General features: G+C 41.9%; 1 protein-coding gene across 1 annotated transcript in view; it reads right to left on the bottom strand.

Annotated features, from left to right (window-relative positions):
* Positions 1-21,831, bottom strand: part of Slc4a4 (solute carrier family 4 member 4) — a 291,869-nt gene that overhangs the window by 94,662 nt on the left and 175,376 nt on the right. Inside the window, exons 7-11 of the mRNA XM_059274644.1 lie at positions 15,378-15,535; positions 8,641-8,728; positions 5,699-5,853; positions 4,996-5,109; positions 2,353-2,527 (exon numbers count right to left, since the gene is read on the bottom strand). Coding sequence (XP_059130627.1) covers positions 2,353-2,527; positions 4,996-5,109; positions 5,699-5,853; positions 8,641-8,728; positions 15,378-15,535 — 690 coding nt within the window. The remainder of the gene's footprint in view (positions 1-2,352; positions 2,528-4,995; positions 5,110-5,698; positions 5,854-8,640; positions 8,729-15,377; positions 15,536-21,831) is intronic.

Raw genomic sequence — 21,831 nt, 5'->3', positions numbered from 1 at the left:
ACTCATGAACCCACAGTGGTTGCGGTTGCCTACTGACTACCTGTGTCAGACCAAGCCATTCAACAGGCTAGCATGGAGACAGGATGTCTCCAGAGCCTCCATCTGAGGAGTTACTGATAGTGTATGGCTTCTGGGGTAGGGAGAATCAGTTGCACTTAAGGAAGTGACCCCTGGTAGGCCAATCATACTTCACTGGTTGGCCCCACACCTCTGAGCATCCATTCGGACAACACAAACCAGATTTAGAGGGTTATTTTCAATAGTGGTCATGACGGTGGGCGGCTGGGGTAGGGGGGAACGGAGTGGATAGGAGCAGTGAATCTGGGAGGAGCTGAGAGGAGGAAAGGATGAATATGATCAAAATATAGTATATGCACTTTTGAAATTCTCAAGAATAATGAAAAAGCAAAGGAACAGCCAGTAAATATGATAAGTGTTTAATGGCAAAATATATATTGATATACTAAAGAGGAGGGGCTGGGCTAGTAAACAGCTGAAGCCCTCATGAATACATGTTTTAAATGCCACATGTGGCTGTATGTGCTAGCTTTATGCTGGCCTCAAGGTGTTTCCTCAGTGGATTCTTTTCCGCTAGTTTCCTAAACGATCCGCTTTTGAGAGCATTTATGCTGTAACCTGGATGAGGAATTGCCGCCCAGCTTGAATCTAGGTCAGAGTTTATGAAAATTTCATTACTGTTACAACTGAGTTGTTCATCCCTGTCTTATGAACAGGGATACCCATGGCAGGGGCAGCTGCAAAACCCTCTTCCTGTACTTTGGTTCTAAATCACACACATTTGGTCTCCACAACCCATGCCCAGGGTAGCACAGGGATTCATGTTCTTTGGCCAGCAAAATGGTAGTTTTTAAAATGCTAATCAATGGTAATACTTGAGGGTTACAAGCTTTCATTGAGAGTTTGAATTTCAGTGAGTCTTTGAAAGTCGGAAAATGGAGCAATTTAAGATACACAACCACATGAGACGAAACAATGAATGGTACTTGCCTCTTTCCCAGAAGCCTCAGCTTTTAGTGGTGCCTCTACTGTGAGGGAGCCTGTGCTAGTCTTGTGGAGAAGCCACATGGAGCTTCCCTAGAACCCAGCTGCCCTAGACACTCTAGCCTAGGCACTTTTGATGAGAAATCATCAGACAACTTCAAATTCTGGCGCCGTCCAACTGTGATGCGTATGAAGGGCCAAAGAAAGAAGCCCTCAGCTGAGCTCATCAACCACCACAACCATGAGATGTCATATAAAATGGCGGCTTTCTTTAACGGATAAGCATACTTAACCTAAAATAAAATCGTGTCATTTTTTTTTTCCCCTTGGTACTTGGTACCACAAAAGTGTTATCATCTCTATCTTATCTTTGCATCTAGAAAGGACTCTGGAGCGCAAATATTTACTGGAGCCAAAGCAGAAATGTAACAAAAGTAATCTGCAGGAATTAGCTACATTTACAAACTAAGAAGCTGGCAGGCAGCACATGTGAATGCCATGTTTAACACTAATGGGCAAGCAAATGGAAGAGTAGAGTTCGAAAGGGCTTCAACCGAGGTTCAGCTCCTTCACTGTGTATTCAGTACCGAGCACAACACCTATACTGTTTCTAACGCCTAGATCAACTTTAAGTCATTTTTCCATGCATTGTTCTAACTGATGGGGGGAGGATAGATAACATCTTTTCTCTTATTAAAACTGTAGCTATTATTGATGTGAAAGAAAGGCAAACAGCACCTCTCATAACCAACAAACTGTGGTTGTAACTAATGTTATAACATTAACTCGGCCAGGTTCTTTAAACAGTTCAGTGAGAGACGGTCCAGGAATAGAAGAAACAACTTCAGCTGGGATTCACTAAAGCTGAATTCTACTGGCAGGCAGGCAAATCCAGCCTTGAGCAAACCACTCCAGTGCTTGATGCATGGATTTGCTCATGTTCGAACAAGGGCAAAGAGGCAGGCAATCATACATCCCCGAAGAGTGTGATCGCTAAGTGAAACCAAATAAGGCCCATCCATTCCCTATCCTGGGAGCTCTAAACCTTGTGCACCACACAGAATCCAAGCAGCTGAGACGCTTTTGCCCAAATAGAATTGTAGATCCTCATTTCCTCCCCTTCTTTTCCCCACTTGTGACTCCAGCCAGATTTCATCGAGCTATTTTTGTAATTACTAACATGCTGGAAATACAGCAGCGAGCCAGAAGCAAACTAAAATGCAGCATCCAGCAAAAGAAAGAAAAATCACGCTGAGCAACTGAAGGGCCATCTGCTGCTCGCAGAGCTGCAGGGGTGAGAGGGACAATCTGCACCGGACTATTTGCGTCCTCTCTTCACATCAGACCCACCTGCATGTTGTCAGTGGCATCCCCGAGCAGTCCTCCAAAAGTGATGGCGTTGGTTACCGTTGCCAGATAAATGAAGAGAATTGCCGAAAGAGCCTGAATATTTAAAGCATCATAAAAGTCACTGGCAAAAAATGGTGCTTTCCTCTTTATGTCCTTAATTAATCCACCACAGAACCTAGGCAGGGAGAAAGCAAACATGTGATCAAGTGTAAGATAAACAGCCATCAAATTCATCAAGACATAATTCACCAAACCGCAAAGAATTTGGACTTCAAATGCTTGAGTCAATGACAAGATACTATATAAGACAGTCTCATTTAGATGAGACAGAAAAAAAAAATGTGGAGAAATACATCTTCTTCTGTCTCTCTTTTTCAGTTACCAGAATAGGTCCAACACTCCCCAAAGATCATCCAGTTGTTCCTTTTAGATGACAGTATAGAATAGATAAATTATAATTTTCCGTTCTCCAAAGACCAACATCCAAATACAGTGCATATCTCCTAAAGCCCCTTAGGATGTCACAATGTCATTTTACCCCCACTCTGGTGTTCACCAAGACTGGTGAGATGCACACACTCAGCCATTATTCTCTGCTGGGGAAACAACACGGAATAACCCAGGCTCTGAAGCTCTGACCTCATGGAGTTTACTCTTGGGGACAGAGGGTAGATAGTAAGAAAAATAAGTAAACAAATAAAAATCAAGGAAAAATTAAATGGAGGTGGGAATTATGTAGTTCTAGGGGAAAGGTATTGGGAAATATAGATAGACGGCCAGAGTGGGCCTTTGAGAAAGTGAATTTGGAACAAGGACCCAAAGTGACAAAGGGCATGCATGTGTGTGGCAGGCAAGACACATGTTGAACCCATGCACCAGCCTCCTTTTCTTCCAACAGAACCTCACGAAACAGCCTTCCCCACAGAATGTGACCTCTGTGCAAGGTACCCCTTTCTAAAGCCTGACACCTCATCCTCAGCTGTGCTGAGCACCCTACTTCTGTGTCCTTGCTAGACACTGGGTTGTGCAGCTGCTAAAGGAATGTGGGGAAGGGGAGAGAAGGGAGAATAAAACAACAGTTTGACGCATTTCATCACATTAAATTCCACAACTCATATCTGAGTTCTATGTTGACAATGGCAAGGTTATTCCTAGCGCAAATGGTTTATAAAGAACCATAGTCATGCACTGCTTAATGACATTGAGATCTATGATGGGCCACATATGTGACGGTGGTCTCACAAGATGACAATGTAACTGAAAGGACACTATCACAAAGAGGCATCATTAGATATGATAGTATTCTCCAGTACAATTCTCTCCTTGTCTGTCATGGTGGTATGCTGGCATACGTAAGCATTAGTCTACTGGGAGGTATATAAAAGCATATAATTACACACAAATCTAGCTATGTTACCAGTTCATGCATTTGATGTACTACAGTTTTGATTGTTACTTTAGTGCATACTTCCTCTACTTACAAAAATAAGTGTACTGTAAAACAATACGCCATGTTAAACTGGCAATAGCTTCATACATGTTATCTTTATCTTGCCTTTTGACTACATCAAGAGGCCACAATGAATAACTGGCCTACACCTTTAGATTTTTGTGAGTAGAACTCTGACGTTTGCATGATGACCAAATAATCTAAAGCCAGAGTTCTAGATCATACCTCGTCATTAAGCAATATATATGGTGAGGAGGTTTTTATTCTCCATTCTTTCAGAAGAAGAGAAATAATTCCTTTGTACTTTAGGAGAGAAACCCAAGTGGGTCACCAGCAGAAGGAAATAATATTTCATTCAGATTCAACTGCATATTAAAATGATATATTTTTGTTTTTTTTTTAATTCTGCAGTGATTTCCACATCTTCATGAAAAGAATAACCTACTAAAAATTTTACTTAACCCAAACCAAAAAAAACAATCACCTAATAATGGAGAAGTGATCACAGAAGAAGTTAACGGAAAGGTTCTTAGAAACCAGACTCCTCAGTATGGGCAAGGAGACAGGGCAGTGGTCCACCGACCACCCCTTTCCACACTTTAGAGTAAACATACAGGGAAGGGACGGAACCCTGAAAGCCACCCAGGAAGCCTAGGCCAGCTTCAGTCAGCCCTAGCACCCATTCTCACCTGCCATCACCTTAACCTTCTTTGCATCATCCCATCACTTGGTCCACTGGTCACACTGTCCAGATGTCAGTGTCCTAGGCGCTCTACGCCTCAGTCCTCTTTCCTAAGTCACACCCACACAGAGTGTCTCTCACCTGCTTTAGCACTGCCCTCGGACATTGTCCTTAGCCACAAGGCCCACTCCGATCACTGTGTCTAAAAATAAACAACTACTCATCCCCAAAGTCCCTGTTTTCCCTCATTGTCCTCATAAACTCACTGGTGCATTTATTTATTTGCTTAACCCTTCTCGCCCACCTCTACACAGCGAAGCCCATGAGGCCGGGCATTGGCATACTGCTGTATCTCCAGTTCCTGTGACTAATAGACGTACTATAATTGTCTGTTGGCTGAACAAACGAACAAAGCAGTAAATAAACTACTGACAGTGAATTCAGAACAAGGAAGGGAAATTTAGATCTAAGGAAAACCTTATCACGAATGGCAAAAGGTTCCATCAGTTACCGGCCAGTTCTCTGTAGCTCTTCACAATCACCGTGCCCTCCTCCTCCATGTCCTCCATCGTGAGGTGTGTCCCCATTCATCTGAACATTCTCTCCACCTGAGTACATATTCTTTCTAAGAAAGACAACAGGGTGAAAGTAGAGATTAGTTTATTGTGTTCATTTGCTCTCATGGCTGTAGGATGCTTACAGAGACAGAGTGGAAGGCCTTCTCAGAAAAAGATCATGATTCCTTATTCTTTGCTAACAGGCAATTCTTAACGTATTCTATCTAGAGGTGAGATAAGTGGCTAGGTGAACACAGAGTTTAACTTATTGTGCATTTATAGGAATGAAGGTGTTTCACTGGGGAATGACAGATTGCCAGGAAATGGTTTCTCCTCAACTTCTCTACTAAACTGCTTAACCTGCTAAGTCTGCAAGGGCTCTTCTTGAGTAAAGTGATCTTTCTGCAGACGCAGACAGAAAGTCCCCAAGACATCCCTCAAAGAAGACCTATGACACTTTTCCAACACCATGAGCTGAGCTGAGTGTAAGCACTAAAGGACATCAAAGCATAGGACACTTGCTTTACGGTGTCAAGTAAATCTAAAGCCAAGGTAGATCAGAGACTCATTTGAGGCAAAATATCCATGGGGATCTAGAACTATCAGAGCATTGGCTGGCCCTACACCCTGAATATTGCCAAGCACATACTGGCTTACCTTTTGTCAGATGATGGGAGGCTCTTTGGAGGTTCTATCCTGATTGCTGGGTCCCATTCCCCAGGTGGGAGGACAATGACTTCATCCAGGAACTCATCAATGCCGGCAATCAGGTCGTGCCTATCTTTTGCTTTGTAAGCGATGTCATGGAACACCTGAATAGCGAGAGATGTGCTGATCAACCGAGGGAACCTTCTGAATGGCTCACAACACATCACAGCTGAGTAACACAACCCACAGTGCACTCTGACATTCCCATAACTACACTCTCATCTTCCCCACTATTCAGTCTATTGAACAGTGCAGGTTATGATCTCAGCATCTAAGTAGGGGCTTGAAGACATGGAATTTTAAATATGTTTTTCCCATCAAAATTCTCACAATCGCTGTGAGAGCCAGATGAAAATATTTTCAAGATTCCCTGCTGAAAGCCGTTTCCTGAACTAAAAGTTATGGGACAACTATCTGTGAAAATCCAGTAAGAACAAGTTCACACTGACTCTTAAAACCAGGATAAAACACACTCACTCACGGCTGTCCTCTAAAACTGAGAGCTACTTTAAAAGAAAGAAGAAAGCCTGAGTTATATTGGCAGAAAGGAATAAATCAGTGCTCACCTGCCCACCCCCTTTCAGCAAGGTAATACCTAACTCACCAAAGACAGGTTAGGGGTTTGAATGAGAAATGGTCCCCGTTGTCTTGGGCATTCGAGCACTTGCTCTCCAGTTGGTGTCAAGGCTGACGGAAGTTTGGGAGGTGTGGCCTTCCTGGAGGAAGTATGCCACAGGGGGCAGGCTTCGAGAGCTTCAGCTCTCACGGGACTTCTAGTCTCTTCTCTCTGCTTTGTGCTTGAGTTTGATGATATAAGCTCTTAGCTTCCTGTAACTGTCACCTGCTGTCTGTCATGTCTCCCCATAGTGATGGTGGTGACTCATCCCCACGGAGCTATAGGCCTCAATGTTTTCATTTTCCTATAAGTTGCCTTAGTCATGGTATTCTATCATGGTGACATAAAGGTAAGCCACACAGACAGCAAAACCTCCACATCCTTTGATCCCATCAGAGAAGGGGTTTTAAAATGGAACACAGTCCCTATTCTCAGTAACCCATTCTTCTAATTGAGCTGATCTGAAGGTCTTCACAAAATAAAGCCTTTTACATTTTTTTTTGTTTGTTTTTGTTTTGGTTTTTCGAGACAGGGTTTCTCTGTGTAGCTTTGCGCCTTTCCTGGGACTCACTTGGTAGCCCTAGCTGGCCTCGAACTCACAGAGATCCGCCTGGCTCTGCCTCCCGAGTGCTGGGATTAAAGGCGTGCACCACCACTGCCCGGCAAGCCTTTTACATTTTGTAAGTTAATTATTTTTATCATCCAAAAGAGAATATGGCCCCTGTTCAATACCCTCCTATGCTAAGTCTTTCTACCATGTCTTTCCTCCTAAAAAAAAAAAAAAAAAAAAAAAAAAAAAAAAAAAAAATCATTTTTAAGAGCTCTCAGGTAAATAACACTGGTTTGGGAGTTCTGAGGTTGATAAGAAGGCAATACACAGGCAAAGTGTTTCCTCTGTAGCAGACATATCCTCTCTCGCCTAATTTTCTCTGACAGACAAGAGTCAAAAATACACCTTCTCAGCCAACCTTGCCAGTAAATACTGGCAGTTTCGATGTAAGAAAAGCAAAGTTGTAAAATACCTGTTGAAAGGGGCCCTCGTCAATACCAGAAAGCCACTCCATGTCTGTTACATGTGGCCAAAAACATTCCTAATTTATATTAGGAAAGAATTTTAAAAGAAAGTAACTATAAACACACAAAATTAAATAAATCAATCGACTAAAAGGATGGAAATAAATGTCCTCTTGAGGGAGACAACAGAGTTGTCTACCAGTGCTCTTGGACCCAGAAGAAAGCAAACAGCTGAGCAATAGTCACGCAGAACTTCTACACCACAGGGGGACAGAACCTACAACTCTACACTTAACATGAAAAACTGACAAATCAAGCCACAGCTCAAAAGTAAAATATTAAGAAACAGCAAAGTAGAAAGACTGGAAAACATAAACTGATGTGCCTATACTCTAACAGCATTTCCTCTACCATGAGACTAGTTCAGAATTTTATCATAACTAAATATGCGTATTAATACTAAAGCTGCTGTAAGCATGGATGAAACGCCAGCTCCAAAGCACTAGATAAGAACAGCACCTGATGCACCACAGACTGGCCTCCTCACAAGACATGAACCATAAAAACAAATACATTCTCATAGCTAAGAAAATAGATCACCTACTTTATTATGCGTTGTTTTATAAAAGTCGTCATTTTTGAAATAATATAGTATAGGGACATATGAGTTCAGAGAACTGATAAATTAGATACTTTACGAGATAAAGTAATACAGTGACCTTGAACTTATTCAGAAATACTTAAACATTAGTTTGATCAATTGAAAATACGTAAGGATAGTAACAAGGTACCTGCATATTGACCACCTCAGACAGTAACTATTTGTTGGCATTGAGAACACTCAAAATCCTCTCTATTAGCTATTGTTTCAGTATACAATTAATTGCCTTTAATCATCATTGCTCTACTGTGCCTCAGATTATTCCAAAGTGTACAACTGAATTAAAACATCACACAATAACGTATAAATAGGAAAACTTTATGATATTCACTTAATTTTTAAGAAACTTAGAATACTTTCTAAATATTTTTGCTTAGAATAAAAAGGAAAATGCACTTTGTGTTAATCTGACACAAAAACAAAACACATGCCTTACTTACTGTTCTACATAAGGAAGCTCATTTTCCACAAATGATTATATGTTACCCTGCGAAGAGCCTTGTAGGCACATAGTTCTAACTGAATGAACATGACAGTCAATTCACAGTCTGGATAGACACAAACACGGTCATCACACATCCACTTGTCCTGCTTCCCTACCTCATCAGACATCAAGGTGGCGATGGCTCTTCCAATCTCATGGTAGGACTTGGCTTTCCCCTTTGGACCTAAGAGAATGAATAAGAACCTAATGGAGAAGGAGAGAAGCAAAGGCTTTAACACATGTTTCATCAAACCAGGAAATTGTTATCTTAACCCATTACAAGATCAGCGGTAGAGAGCATCTTTATTATGTGTGTGCACAAGTATGTGCATTCGTGTGTGTGCATGTGGAGGCCACAGGTCAGCCGCCCTCCTGAGGAGCTCTTCCATTAGTTTTGGAGACAGGGTCCCTCGCTTAATCTGGATCTGCCAGATGTAGTGGGACTAGCAGCCCAGCAAGCCCAGGGGTCCTCCTATCTCTGCTTGTTCCGCGCTAGGATTACAGGCACACTCCATGGCACCTGGCTAGTTACCCGGGTACTAGCCACCTGAATTTGGGTTCTCTTATTTGTGAAGCAACGTTCTGCTGAACTGAGGGATCTACCTAGCCCTTAGAACTCATCTTTGAAACAAAGAAAGATATAATGCTAAGGGGCAGGAAAGATTCTTTCACACTATCACAAGGTATTCCTAAATTAATCTGAAGATAGAGAAGAAACCTAAGAGCCTTCTTCATTGAGCAGGAAAAGGTTTACTTATCTACTTCACAAATTGCTGGTCTGTTTTAAACTGTCTGTTGTCTTCATTTCTACTGACTTTGGAATCTGTGGTGCAAGTGTGTTAAGGGCATTAACTACAAAGACTTAGTCCATTTTCTGATTTCTCTGACCTTCCTGTACCCAGTATGGGCAGTGACAAGTGCTCTTCTCCACATTTTCAGAAAACATTGTTATTCAGCTGAGTGGGATTCAGTGAAAACCAAACCTTCACAAGTAAGCCACACACTGATAAGAAGGAGAAAGAAATATGAGACAAATAAAAAATTCAAGCACCGTTCACAGATAGCTAAAAGCCCTTTGTGGGTTCTCTCATTTTCCTTTCTAAATTTAATTTCTTGATAACATAAAAAGCATTGCTCCAGAGCTAGCATGTCCTGAAATAAGCAATGATGAACTTGTCACTTTGGAAGGAGTCCCTCGCTCACCATGAAGGCAGAAAAGTATGTCTCCACCGAGGAAGAGGGAACCTGATAAGTAAGTGGCTAAGAAAAGGATGTACACAAAAGGTGACGTTGGGTAAATCCCTGCCTTGCTATTGCTCATGTCTTACCTAACAGGGAGACAGTGAAGACAACACATACAACGGAATCATGTGTTTGCACAGCTTCCGACAGCCTGCAAAGCACATTCATCACCCTATTTAAATTCCCACACAACCTTCTGCAAAACAGAGCGCCTCCTGTTTAACATTAAGGAATTTGAGGATGGGGAAGATGATACGTGAGGCCAAGGTTTGTGCCTAGTAAAAGACAGGGCTGAGGACAGAGCATGTGGCTACAATGCGTGATGCTCTGGTTCAGCCTCCAGCATCAAAACAACAAAGTCCGGGGAGGGCAGACTGCAGTACACAGGCATCTTATGTCTCACTCCTCCATTAACAACTCTGCACACATGCATGCATGCACGCACAGACACACACACACACACACACACACACAGAGAGAGAGAGAGAGAGAGAGAGAGAGAGAGAGAGAGAGAGAGAGAGATGGATGCAGTGGGGCTATAATTCAACAATCATTTTCACGGGTCCCTCCTGGGAAAAGAACTGTGGATTCTTACACAGCCAGGAAGAAAGAGTAGACAAGATTTGGTGGTACTAAGAACTGTTTAGCAGCTTACTTCACTAAATTTTACTTTTATTTATTTATTTCCCTAACTCACTTTAAAAAGAAAAAGTGTGAAATAAATGTCACCGTCTATTCCAAAATGGTCCTAAGCATGAGTACTTTTCTTCATTTGTAAAATTTACTCCAAAGAAGATAGAAAAAAAAAAATGAGGAATTAAGATTGTAACAAATGTTCTTAAAAGTTTGACTACTCAGATTTTGTTATCAGAATAACCATAAAACCATCCAGCACTTATTTGCTCAGAACTCGCCCTGCAGTGGAGGCGGGACTCACTGTCCAGGGTTGCCACAGAGAAGGAAACAGCGAAAGCCATTGGCAATTCTGAAGCCTGCTCAAGTGGTCCCCGCTGGAACTGCACTTCAGCTCTTCCAACACTTCCACGGATGCTTAGATTTGTCTTCCCCTGAAGATAACACTTCATAGATAGCAATGAGGCACCACAAAGTCCTTCTTCTTGACAGTAAAGTGGTTTGGGTTTTGGTTTTTTTTTTTGGGTTTTTTTTTTGTTTTTTTTTTTGTTTTTTTTTTTGTTTTTTTTTTTTGTTTTTTTTGGTGGCACTAGAAGGAATGGTCATCGCTCTTAGCACAACACAAGCAAAAATATTTAGCCACTAAAGCAAGTGCCCAGTAAGAAAAATTTTTTTAAAAATTAGTTCTGGTTACATTTGCCAGTTCTGCTTGCTTGTCTATAAACCGCCATGTCAGAATGACAGAGATGGTCGTTTGGGGCTAAGTGGACAGGTATAGTAACAAAAGGAAAAATGTCTTGTTACTGGCTCCTTTGTTTAGTCCATCTTTACTGGATTTCTCCTGTCTGACCCTGTCACTGTTTCCATGTGTCTAAATATTAATGTTCCAAATAATATGCAACCATTAAAATCTTTTCAGGGCCACTCTCTCCAGCAGCCCCATGTGAATTCAGCTTGAAGAAACACCCTCTGGAAACTGATACATGGATTCATTATCAGCTTGTACACGTGGTAAAAAACCTAAATAAATATTGCATTCTCTGTGAAGAAATACTCTCCATCACTAATTAATACTCGTCAAACATAAAGCTAGGGAGAGAATAAGTAACTGTCCAAGAACTGACAGCGTAACGGAGCCACCAAGTCAGGACAAGGGCACACGTTTTCTATAAAACATTTTCTGCTTGGTCTTTGCTCAGTAATACCAAAGAATGAAAGGAAGTCGTAGGTCAGTGGCCGCTGTAACATATACTATAACAATAAGAGTATGTGAATTATATTGGTTCCATAACCCAGAAGGAAATGCATCTAGGTTAAAATAAAAAAGTCCTTTCTGCACTATAGAAATGTCACCAAGTGCCAGGTAGAAACAACATGGTGATAGAGTTGTTAAAAGTTTTCTTATTATGTTGGTTGGGAACAATTCAGAGATCTACTCCCTGAAACCCTGGCAGGAGGAACTCTGGGCACAGGTGTCCAGCACGGGCCTCGCTCTAAGTTAAGAGTTCCCTCTGTGGGAACAAGGAGCTGCGGCAGCTTCTCATCCACAGCACTGTCGCAATGGAGACGGAGAGATGCGAGGCCTGAGGCAACCACAGCTAGGAAGAAGACTGAACGCCAAAGCTCCCTCTGCCCAATGCCTACCCCCCTTCTACCATCCAAGAGGCAAAAGCTGTTACAGCTTTTATGACGGCCGAACATCCTGCCAAACTCACTTTTATAATGTCCTGAAAACTCCTTTCGTGACACAAGCCGGGTTTTGTCAATGGACAGATGTTATTTTTAACCAGAAGCCTTTTTCTTTATTAACAAATTAAGAGCAAACATCACATTGGTGTGGCTGGAAGTGAACAGTCCATGTTGACAGCTCAGGGGGAAAAAAAGCCAACTCCTGTTACTGGGTTTGTTCTATTCACTCACAACTACAAGTGTCAGAGCTAGAATTTATAATAGTTGCTAGCTGGGTCCAGAAGTCCCCTTCCTACTTGTGTGAGTTTTTTCAAGTAACTAATTCTGCTTGCAGAGGATGCCTTTGGCACACTTCACAACAAAAAGAAACACTGGTGTCCAGAACCAGTGGCCTCTACTCACATTCACAAAATAATTATAGGCAGAGTAAGCACAGCATCAGAATAGGAGCTAGCCTTCCTAAACCACTAGGTCTTTCTTAGAAGGGATGCACCCCCTTCCTGATAGATCACAACTATTTCCAGAATAAACCCAGCATGTACCAATTCCTTACTCCATTCTCTGAAACATCAGTGAACCAGATAACCGATTATTCATAATGAGCAGCTTTGGAAGATGTGGCTAACTTGTAGCTTCCACAATAGACTTCATGAGGACCACACCCCATCACTACCACCTACATACAGTGCAGGGCACAGACAGAATCCATAGCAGGAAGACTGTCCCAAACTCGAAAATATAATGTTTTTAAATGATTAACTACAAATTATTTCTCATAGGCAAGTGATTATAACATGCAAAATGTATTAACTTATAAAATGCTAAAGAGACAAGTATTATAATATTCAGAAGGCTAAAGTTCACTGACTAGCTCTTTGTCTTAAGATCAAGATCTAAAAGGGACAAACTGATTTATAGTTATTACTTCTTACTTTCCTGAAGTGTTTTATCCTAACCCATTCTAGATACCTCTCTAAGTTGCCGTGAACTTTCGCCACAGCGTCAGAGATGTGAAGTTCTACCTCTAGCACAAATAGCAAACCTTCCCATTGCCTCCATTCCAGGGCTGCTAAATGGTAATAAGAAAATGTACCCATATGCATCTCTGTGAATGGATATAAAGTGACAGCAAGGAATACACGCTGTGGATATTAAAAACATCATAAACACATCCTACTGAGTCATCAGACATCCAAGACTGGTATGTTTGCTTTTACATGAAAAGCCAGACCAGCCCCAACACAGACCCCCAACCAGCCAGCCATTCACAGCCACAGTACTGCAAATAGAGGCTACAATGGACCACAAGAAACAAAGTACAAGGAACCCTGTGAGCTTAGCTAGGAAGGAGATCTAAGTCAGGCTTCGGAAAAGGCCCAGAATAGTAAAACTGTTTCTCAGGAAGAGTAATAATAACACTCACAGCATAATTCCTCTCTACATTTTAGGGGGGAAAAAATGTGTCTATAGAGCTACAGAACAGTGTGCAAGGTAAAGCCCACCAAGGAGCATAGGCTGGGTCCACCACAATGACTACACATTCCTCATGGGATTTACTTTATTGGATTTCACAGGATGCAGACATTGTAAATATCCTCATATTGTATACACACACACACACACACACACACACACACACACACACACACACAGACAAACTAAACAGCTAAGGAGACTCCACTGGGTGATTCCAGTTTACCCTGCTTCAGAAGACAACAAACAGATAAAACATTTCCTGGAAAAATATTAATATCTGAGGGTATATTTTTCATATTACAGCCTAGAAATAGTTTTATGATACTGAATTACACCCCTTCACTTCTCTTAAATAAATGGCTTCGCTCCTCTTGCTCTTCAGATGATGCCATATTTCAACTCTAAATTAATACCTCCCTTTGGTACAGAAGAGAACGAAGAGAAAAATGAGGCACACAGGAAGACACGATAAGAGACACACTAACAGCCATGGTTTCAAACTTCGTGTCTGTGGATCACTGTTCAACAAAAGGCCTTTAAAATGTTTTTTTTATTTGTAGCTTCTACCGGAAAAAAAAAAAAAAAAGGTAATAAAAATGAAAAGGCAAGAGTAATTTTCTTTAACGTTTCTCGGCATGTCTTCTCTTTCAAGCCCCAGAAAAGTTAGTGCAGAGACATGCATAAAGCCATCGGGGCACCAAGCTGGACTCCAGCCATCCTCTGAGTCAGCGGCTTGCCAGGTGATTGCTCAGACAGAACTGCAAGGCTCCGCCGGAATGTTACAGAAAACACCAATCACGATAATCTCATTAATTGCACAGCTGTGATCACCTCCTTTCCAACGCTACGCGTCCAATGTCTGCCCCAGGTATTTACAAACGATGGCTGGGAGGAATCATCTGCGTGATCGGGAAGAATGGCTGAACAGCGGAAAAGGGCATCAGGACATCTGCTTCTCATTTTCTTCCTAACTGGCCTCAGAACAAACCTTGAACCTCTCGTCACTGTTGGTTAACCATGCTCAGACCCATCTGAGTCCGCTGAGGGGGATCCACAGCCCCTTCCTGCTCACGTGTAGAAACTAAAACAGAAGTCACCTAACTCTGCCCTGGGACCCACAGGAAGCACACTCCTCCCCCAATCAGGTAGTAATTTCCTGATATCTACCTGAAGCTACAAATCCCTCTTTAACCTCTTTCTCAGCACAAGTCTAAGTGAGGCATTAGCTTCTCTTCAGCTAATCACATGCCTCAGTCAAGCACCTGAACCTCTAAGAGCAGCTTATGTTTGTAACATAAGCATGGTTCCTTTGAATGCGAAATGGCATGCTTAACGTAAAGTGTACAAATTTAAATGCTTAGAGAGATGACAAGGTTTTACAAAGATGTGCATTTACATGTGCATCTATGTGTTGGTGCATCTATATGTGTGAGCCTAGTAACAATTTTCTGATACGATAGAGGAAATGAAAATATCTATGACCTTTGAACCACTTACTAATTGTATCCATTTGGACACAGTATTTAAACTCACTGTCTCCATCTGTTAAATATGGATACTAGAGTTTGCATACTAAACAAATGACCCACAAGAAGAAACTAGCACATGGGCCCATCAATGAATACAGCTGCCATTATTATTACTATTCAAGAAACATGTAATTTGAGAGCACAAATGTCAGTTAGGCACTATTTCAAATGAAACCTCTCCAATGCATTGAGTGTATGCTCATTCCACTGATTCTCTGACCTCAAAGGGCGAGCCATTTCCCATAAGCACCCTGTGAACCCTAGCAGATAGGAGAGAAGCTTACCTTGTGGGCACAGGGACCTCAGTCAGGGCACCCAGCATGACAGCCTGCTGTAGCCGAACAAAGGCGATGAACGGAGTATCCAAGAAGTCAACTTCCCCAACAAGCACATTGGAGGCTTCTGCATCGCGTGGCAGTTTTTTCATAAATTTATTCTTCAGCTGCACAGGAAGGGTCGAGAAAATACAATTTATTTCAAGAGAGAGAAGAGTAAGAAAATATACCATATCCATTCCTCATAGGAAATCTCTTGAAATGAGTCTTCACAGAGCAGTACTTGGCCAGACACTTTAATATTATGATTAACCATTATGTCATAGTAAACACCTATCTGTCCCTTCAAAAAATACTAAAGATGCAATAACATGGGATATATATTATACACATACCCATGCATATTAGTATGCAACATATCTCCATTAATCGATTTACATTCACTCAATACACTATTGAGAATTTACAGACAATGATCTAAGCCAGAGGGCTAGCAGGAAAGAAAGACTCATTCCATGCCCCTATCAGGTTCGCATTACCTTGGGGGACATAAAATATGATTTAAAGTAATGGAAAGTACTGAGAAGGAAAATGGGACAGATAAGAAAGTACTATTTCTCAGAGACGTCCAGGAAGGCTGCTGAAGAAACACACTGGACAATGGAGAAAGGATACAAGCCATATGCAAAGACCTAGACTGAAACACCAGGCAAGCAAAGGGATACTGGAAAGCCTTGGGACAGGAAGGAGGTGGGCGGCTAACAGAGTAGTGTGAAGTCCAGTGTGGGAAGCTAAGAAGCAAAGAGGAGAAGAGAAGCCAAAGCTGCATGGACAATGGGGACCATGTCATGGGTCACTGGAGGCCATGGGAAAGCGCTGAGAAAGGTAGGAAGATGTCTCCTACATAACTTGAGCATGACTTGGAAGCTACCGGTATTAAAGGCCAAAGAACAGAATAACACAACCCCGAGTGTGAGCACAGACTGAGAAAAGCACCAAGACTCAGACCCTTCATAGACACTCTATCCTTCATAGAGACAGAAAGCATTGTGGAAGACCATGGAGAAGAACAGTGAAGAAGAAGAAGAAAACTTGGACTTTATCAACAGCCAGAGAGGAAAGGCTGAAATAATGACCAGGTATTAGCAGCTGCATCCTAAGCTAGTGGAGTTTCCAAAAAGATGAAACGTAAGAGTAGATCAAAGAACATGGCCCAACAGCCATGCTGGGAAATAAGAGTAGGTACAGTGGCCATCAGGGAACCAGTGGAGACTGGGAACACAGACCGTTATGTTAAAAAAAAAATATTGCTGCAAAGAAAAGATGAGCAATGGGAAGGTCGGTGGAAGAGAGTGCAAAATGGAAAAAAGTTTAAAAGTGTGGATATCACAGCCCTTTAGAAAGTGAACAGAATGAGCTAATGGAGGCAGATTGCTGCTATAGGAACAGTAGAGAATAAGTACAAAAATAACTGCAAACCAAACATCCTGGAACTACCGAGCAGGGGTGGTATCTGCATCCCAGATAGAGGACTCAACTGTACACAGGAACACAGCTTACAAACCTACCAAAAAAGCAGACTGGATGGGTTTGAACGTGGGTGATTTGAGAGACTTGCTAGGTGGTGACGAGGGCTTCTAAGGACTCATATTTCTGCAGTGAACCCGAAGTGAGCTGATGGTGAGGGGGAGGGAAGTGTTTGGAGGATTAAGGAGAGTGTAAAGCCATTTTTTCTCTCAGTGAAGGCTGCTGGACACAGTCGATTTGAAAGTTTCTCTAATACTCATTATTCGTTTATCCAATTCAGGGGAATTATTCCAGCAATAATGGATGGATAAAGATTAGAACTTGACAAAACCACACAAAAGGCACAGACTTCCAATAAACACTTTTTACACACTATACATGTCTTACCCTTCATGTCAAAAGTACCAGTGAGCTTAATTGTTTCTGCCATAGATTATTGCTAAGACAGGAAGTAGCAGGCATGGCCCAATATCCTCAATTAGTAAGAAGGCTCTGTCAACATTTTCCTTTCGACTTCTCCTTAAGAGTTTCTTAACTGGGGAAAATGTATGAGATGAAAACTGATCTCTAGCACTCTATTACCCTCCATCACCTTCCATCACCACCCACGTGACAAGGCTCTCAGGTTAAAAAGCCAAAAAGGTGGGATCAAGACATTGTGGGAATCAAAATAAATATACTAACAGATCAAAGCAGAGTGCATATTCTTAGATATTAACAGCATGGTTACTTTAAGCAGTATGGAATTTTCCAAAACTTCTACCACTCAGCACACATAAACCATATTAAAAACTATATTATAATGTCATTTATAGGAAAGCTGTATAGAACTAAAGAACATCTTGCTAAATGAAATAAGTAAGACTCTGAATACAAATATCACGTTTTCTCTTATATCTCAGAAATGTGATCTTGACTTAAATTTTATACACACGGGCATATGTATAAAAAAATACAAAGCAAATATAAAGAGGATGTGGTCTAAACGGAGGGAGAGAAGGACTAAGGGAATATAATAGAAGAAAATCTACTGCATTTCCTTCTGTCATATGCACAATATAGATTTCATAGACACAGATACATACATGTGTATGTGAGACAGCGACATGAACACACAAAGGGAGATTGTTTGGGGATGGGAAGAGACCGACCACCAAGGAGGGAGGGAAGACAGAGGAAGGTAAGGGGCTCAATGGGAGCAAAGTACAATGACATAGATGTATGAAAAGATAATGAAACCCCATTATTTTGTACACTAAAACAGTAAAAAAAAAAAAAAGTACCCTTTTAACATACAGATATGAAAAAGCAGCCCCACAAAAGGTCTGCGACCATCAAGTAATCAAAAATTCTTATCACCTAGGAAGTTAATGAATGGTTCCCAAACACACAAAACCGACTGGAGTATGGCTGAGTGGCCCACACACAGGCAAAATAAAGCCTCAAACTCTTCCCAGAATAGTCCTCCTTTATGGACACAGAATGCAAAGCATAAAAGAATTTGACTGTACACCCATTCTCTTCTCTAGACTCTTGACTACAGGTAGCCAGGCATGCTAACTACCATCCCCTATGGTTACTGTACTTAAGGGTCTCAGACTTCCGACCGAGAAGCACCCTTCAGACCTCAGCACAGCTTACTCTACCATCTCAGGCCACTTCCTTGGACACTTCAGTAGTCATTTCTAAATCACATGTTAGATGTTCCGAAGAAGGTAAGAGCAGTTCATTGGGAATAAACTCAATAGCCAGTTTACTCATAATTCATTTGTAATAAATACTGTGAGTGGGAGAAATGGATTTTGTAGCAATGAAAATTGGATCAATAGACCATCAAACTGTCCAGGAAAGTTATAAGAGCTTTTAGGGCTCAACTGCAAAAAACGATGCAGCTCCCAAAACATGCAGAATATCCAGTCCGCTAAATAGCCAACAGTGTCTGGCTGGCTCTTTCACACTTTCATTGAGATTATTGTATTCCTATAACTCAGTCCTTATATGAATCTTCCCTACCGGAGCACACTTCTTGGGTGGTCTTATCAAGTCTCATGCTTTGAAGGTTCACCTACACACTGATGACTCACAAATACATAACTTCAGCCAGAACCTTTCACAAAACTCCAGACCTGCAACACCTTCATCTGGATTTCTAACATGCATTTCATTGCACACATCCAAAATGAGCCTTTATAATAGTGTCCCCTCCGTCCCACCCCATAAGCTGCCAGCTCTTCTTGCACTCTTCACTCCTGCTGAACAGCAATCCCATTCTTCCATACCTCAGCCCCAAGACTTTGGTGTCAGCTTCAACCCTTCTCTTTCTTCCTTACCCAAGTCCATTCTAGGTCTGCGATCATACTGTATCTAGAATCCCACTGTTTCTTGACCACCTTCAATGTCACCGCCCTGGTCCATGCTATGGTCATTCTCATTGTGGCACGGGGTTCCTGCCTGGATTGCCATTTTCTTCCTTTCTTCCCCAACTATTAATGAAAGCGGCCAGATCGGGTATATCGGGAGCCAGATCATTTCATCCCTGTACTCAAAACTCTCTATTGGCTGCCATTTCGTAGGGTGAATTCAAGACAGTTGTGGAAACTCCTGAGTCCTAGCAACATCCAGAGGCCATAAACTCCACGCCCTGATCTCCTTCCATTTTCTCCCGGTCTTCGCTCGAGCAACCATTCCAGCCTCCACATCCTCATCCATATGCCTGAGGCCTGCTCAGCTCAGGTCCTCCTGTCATAGCTGCCGTTTCTCTCGAAAAGAAGTTGTGCAGCGTCCCCTTCCTCAGTCCTTCATTAGCTACTAAAAGTCACTCTCTCAGTAGAGAGACTGTCTCTACTCATATGAGTCAAGGTATCCCCTCCCTCTCCTCCCAAACACTTCCCATCCCTCCCTCTGCCTTGGTTGTTGTTCCTTGTACTTCTCAGATACACCATACAGACCTCTAATCTTCATTATCTACCTCCCCACCCCAATATAAGCTCTATAGGTGAACTGGTCATCTAATGTGCTCAATGTTAGGTGCCCGATGCCTTGAAGCGTGCCTGAGAAGAAAGGTTAATAGCTGCAGAATAAATGAAAGGCAATTCTGACTTCTAGCCTTCTCCTTCCCCTTCTTTTTGTTTATATTTTTAACCTTTTTCCATTCTATGTGTCTGTGTACATGTGTGTATGGGTTTGTTTTCGTGTATATGGACATATAGGGGTATGCGTATGCTTACAGAGCCAGGCGGTGAAGTTGGGAATCACCCTTGGTTGCTCATAATGCACATAATCCAATCAACTCTCTCCCTCAGTTGGGTCTTTCAATAAAATCCAGAGTTTGCCAATTTGGCTAGTCTCAGTAGCCAACTTACTCTGGTAGTTCCCTATCTCTGCCTCCCGGGGTGGAATAATAGGTGGGCTACCACACCTACCTCTTCGGCTCATAACTCTAGTCCTCATGCTTCTACAGAAAGTGCTTAACCACTGAGCCATCTACGCAGCCCTCCTCTGTCTTTAAGAAGTCAGTCTGTCAGTCACATCCCACCTGGCCACAAACGTAAACAAAACGCCTGGATATGGCCACTGTCAGTAAAGTCCTTCCCTAACAAGAGCAATTGATAAAAAGGTTATATGCACGATCCACATGAGAAAACAAATGCTTTTCTTAGAAGACTTGTATTTAAATGTGTAAAAATCCACATCCTCCCAGTCAGTAGTGGTTGTTCCCTACCAGGCTGGAAGGAGTGTCTCAGGACCATCATACCAGGGAAGGGTGAGGTCAGAACCAAAAGCTAAACAAAAGCTGGAGAGAAAATGTGTGGAGAGAGGGATAGCTGAGGCCCTAGTCTCAGTCTTCCATGTCCTGCAGCCCCTCTAAGAAATCTGCCCCAGTTAAGAAAACCACTGCATCCCACTTCAGGCTTAAATTACTTTGGAGTGCGTTCCTATCCACTGCAGAGCCCAGCTACAATAGTGGATCTGACAGATGAGCTGAGGAACACCAGGTTACATAAAATTGAATAAGCTTCCACACCAGGGCCGTACTTAGAGCCTTTAATAAGCCTGTATGCCTCAGAGTGCTTCATCTCCCACCAGAAGATGAGGCACATTATGGTATGAGATCTGATCACAAAATGTTGCTTTGGATAGAAATGCTTTCCTCTTTCATCTAACCCCACTCTCTTAGTCAAACTGTATAGGTGCCTACGATGCTCGGGGTCTAACTGCAGGCACTAGGGAGAACAGACAGATTCCACACTCCTGAAATTCACAGTGCAGTGGGGAAGCTAATTCAGAAATAGCTGTACTGAAAGAAGAAACATAAATAACCTGAAAGTTACATTGTGCAGTGGGAGGTCAGAAAACACAGCAATCACACCCAGTAACAAGGGTGCCTCTCTGAGTCAAAGTTGAAAAATCTACCCCATAATATTGGCTTATCAAACACTGATTCCGAAGTTATCTTTTTAAGGGGTGCAACAGTGTCTGATAAAGGAAAATATAATGGCTGAAATATGAAAGCTGATTCTGGGCTTATACAATAAACTTTGAACAATCATAAAATACTAAGAGAAAATTGTACAGATTAAACAGCAAGGCATCACAAAAGGCAATAACAGACCGTGAGAATAAGAACAAAATACAAGGCTTATAAACCGGGCTGAAAGTCTTCCAATAAAATCATCTGGATTGAATTCCAAAGATAAAGTCTGACACATTCCTTCCTTATAGATCATTAGCTGTTTCTCCTAGGGAATGCCCTGGCTGGATTGTATGCAGGGTCAAATACAAGAACACACACAGTGCAGAGAAATCCCTTTAGCCAACCTTGATTTCAGAGAAACAGATTCCCAACAGCTGCCTTTGGAGCTACAATCACCAAAATATACTTTGGCTAGCTCAGCAATTTTGCGACTTCTTTTTTCTTTCTTTCTTTCTTTTTTTT

The sequence above is a fragment of the Peromyscus eremicus genome, chromosome 10 (assembly GCF_949786415.1).
Source record: "Peromyscus eremicus chromosome 10, PerEre_H2_v1, whole genome shotgun sequence".
Lineage (NCBI taxonomy): Eukaryota > Metazoa > Chordata > Mammalia > Rodentia > Cricetidae > Peromyscus > Peromyscus eremicus.
This window is presented reverse-complemented; position numbering and strand designations above follow the sequence as displayed.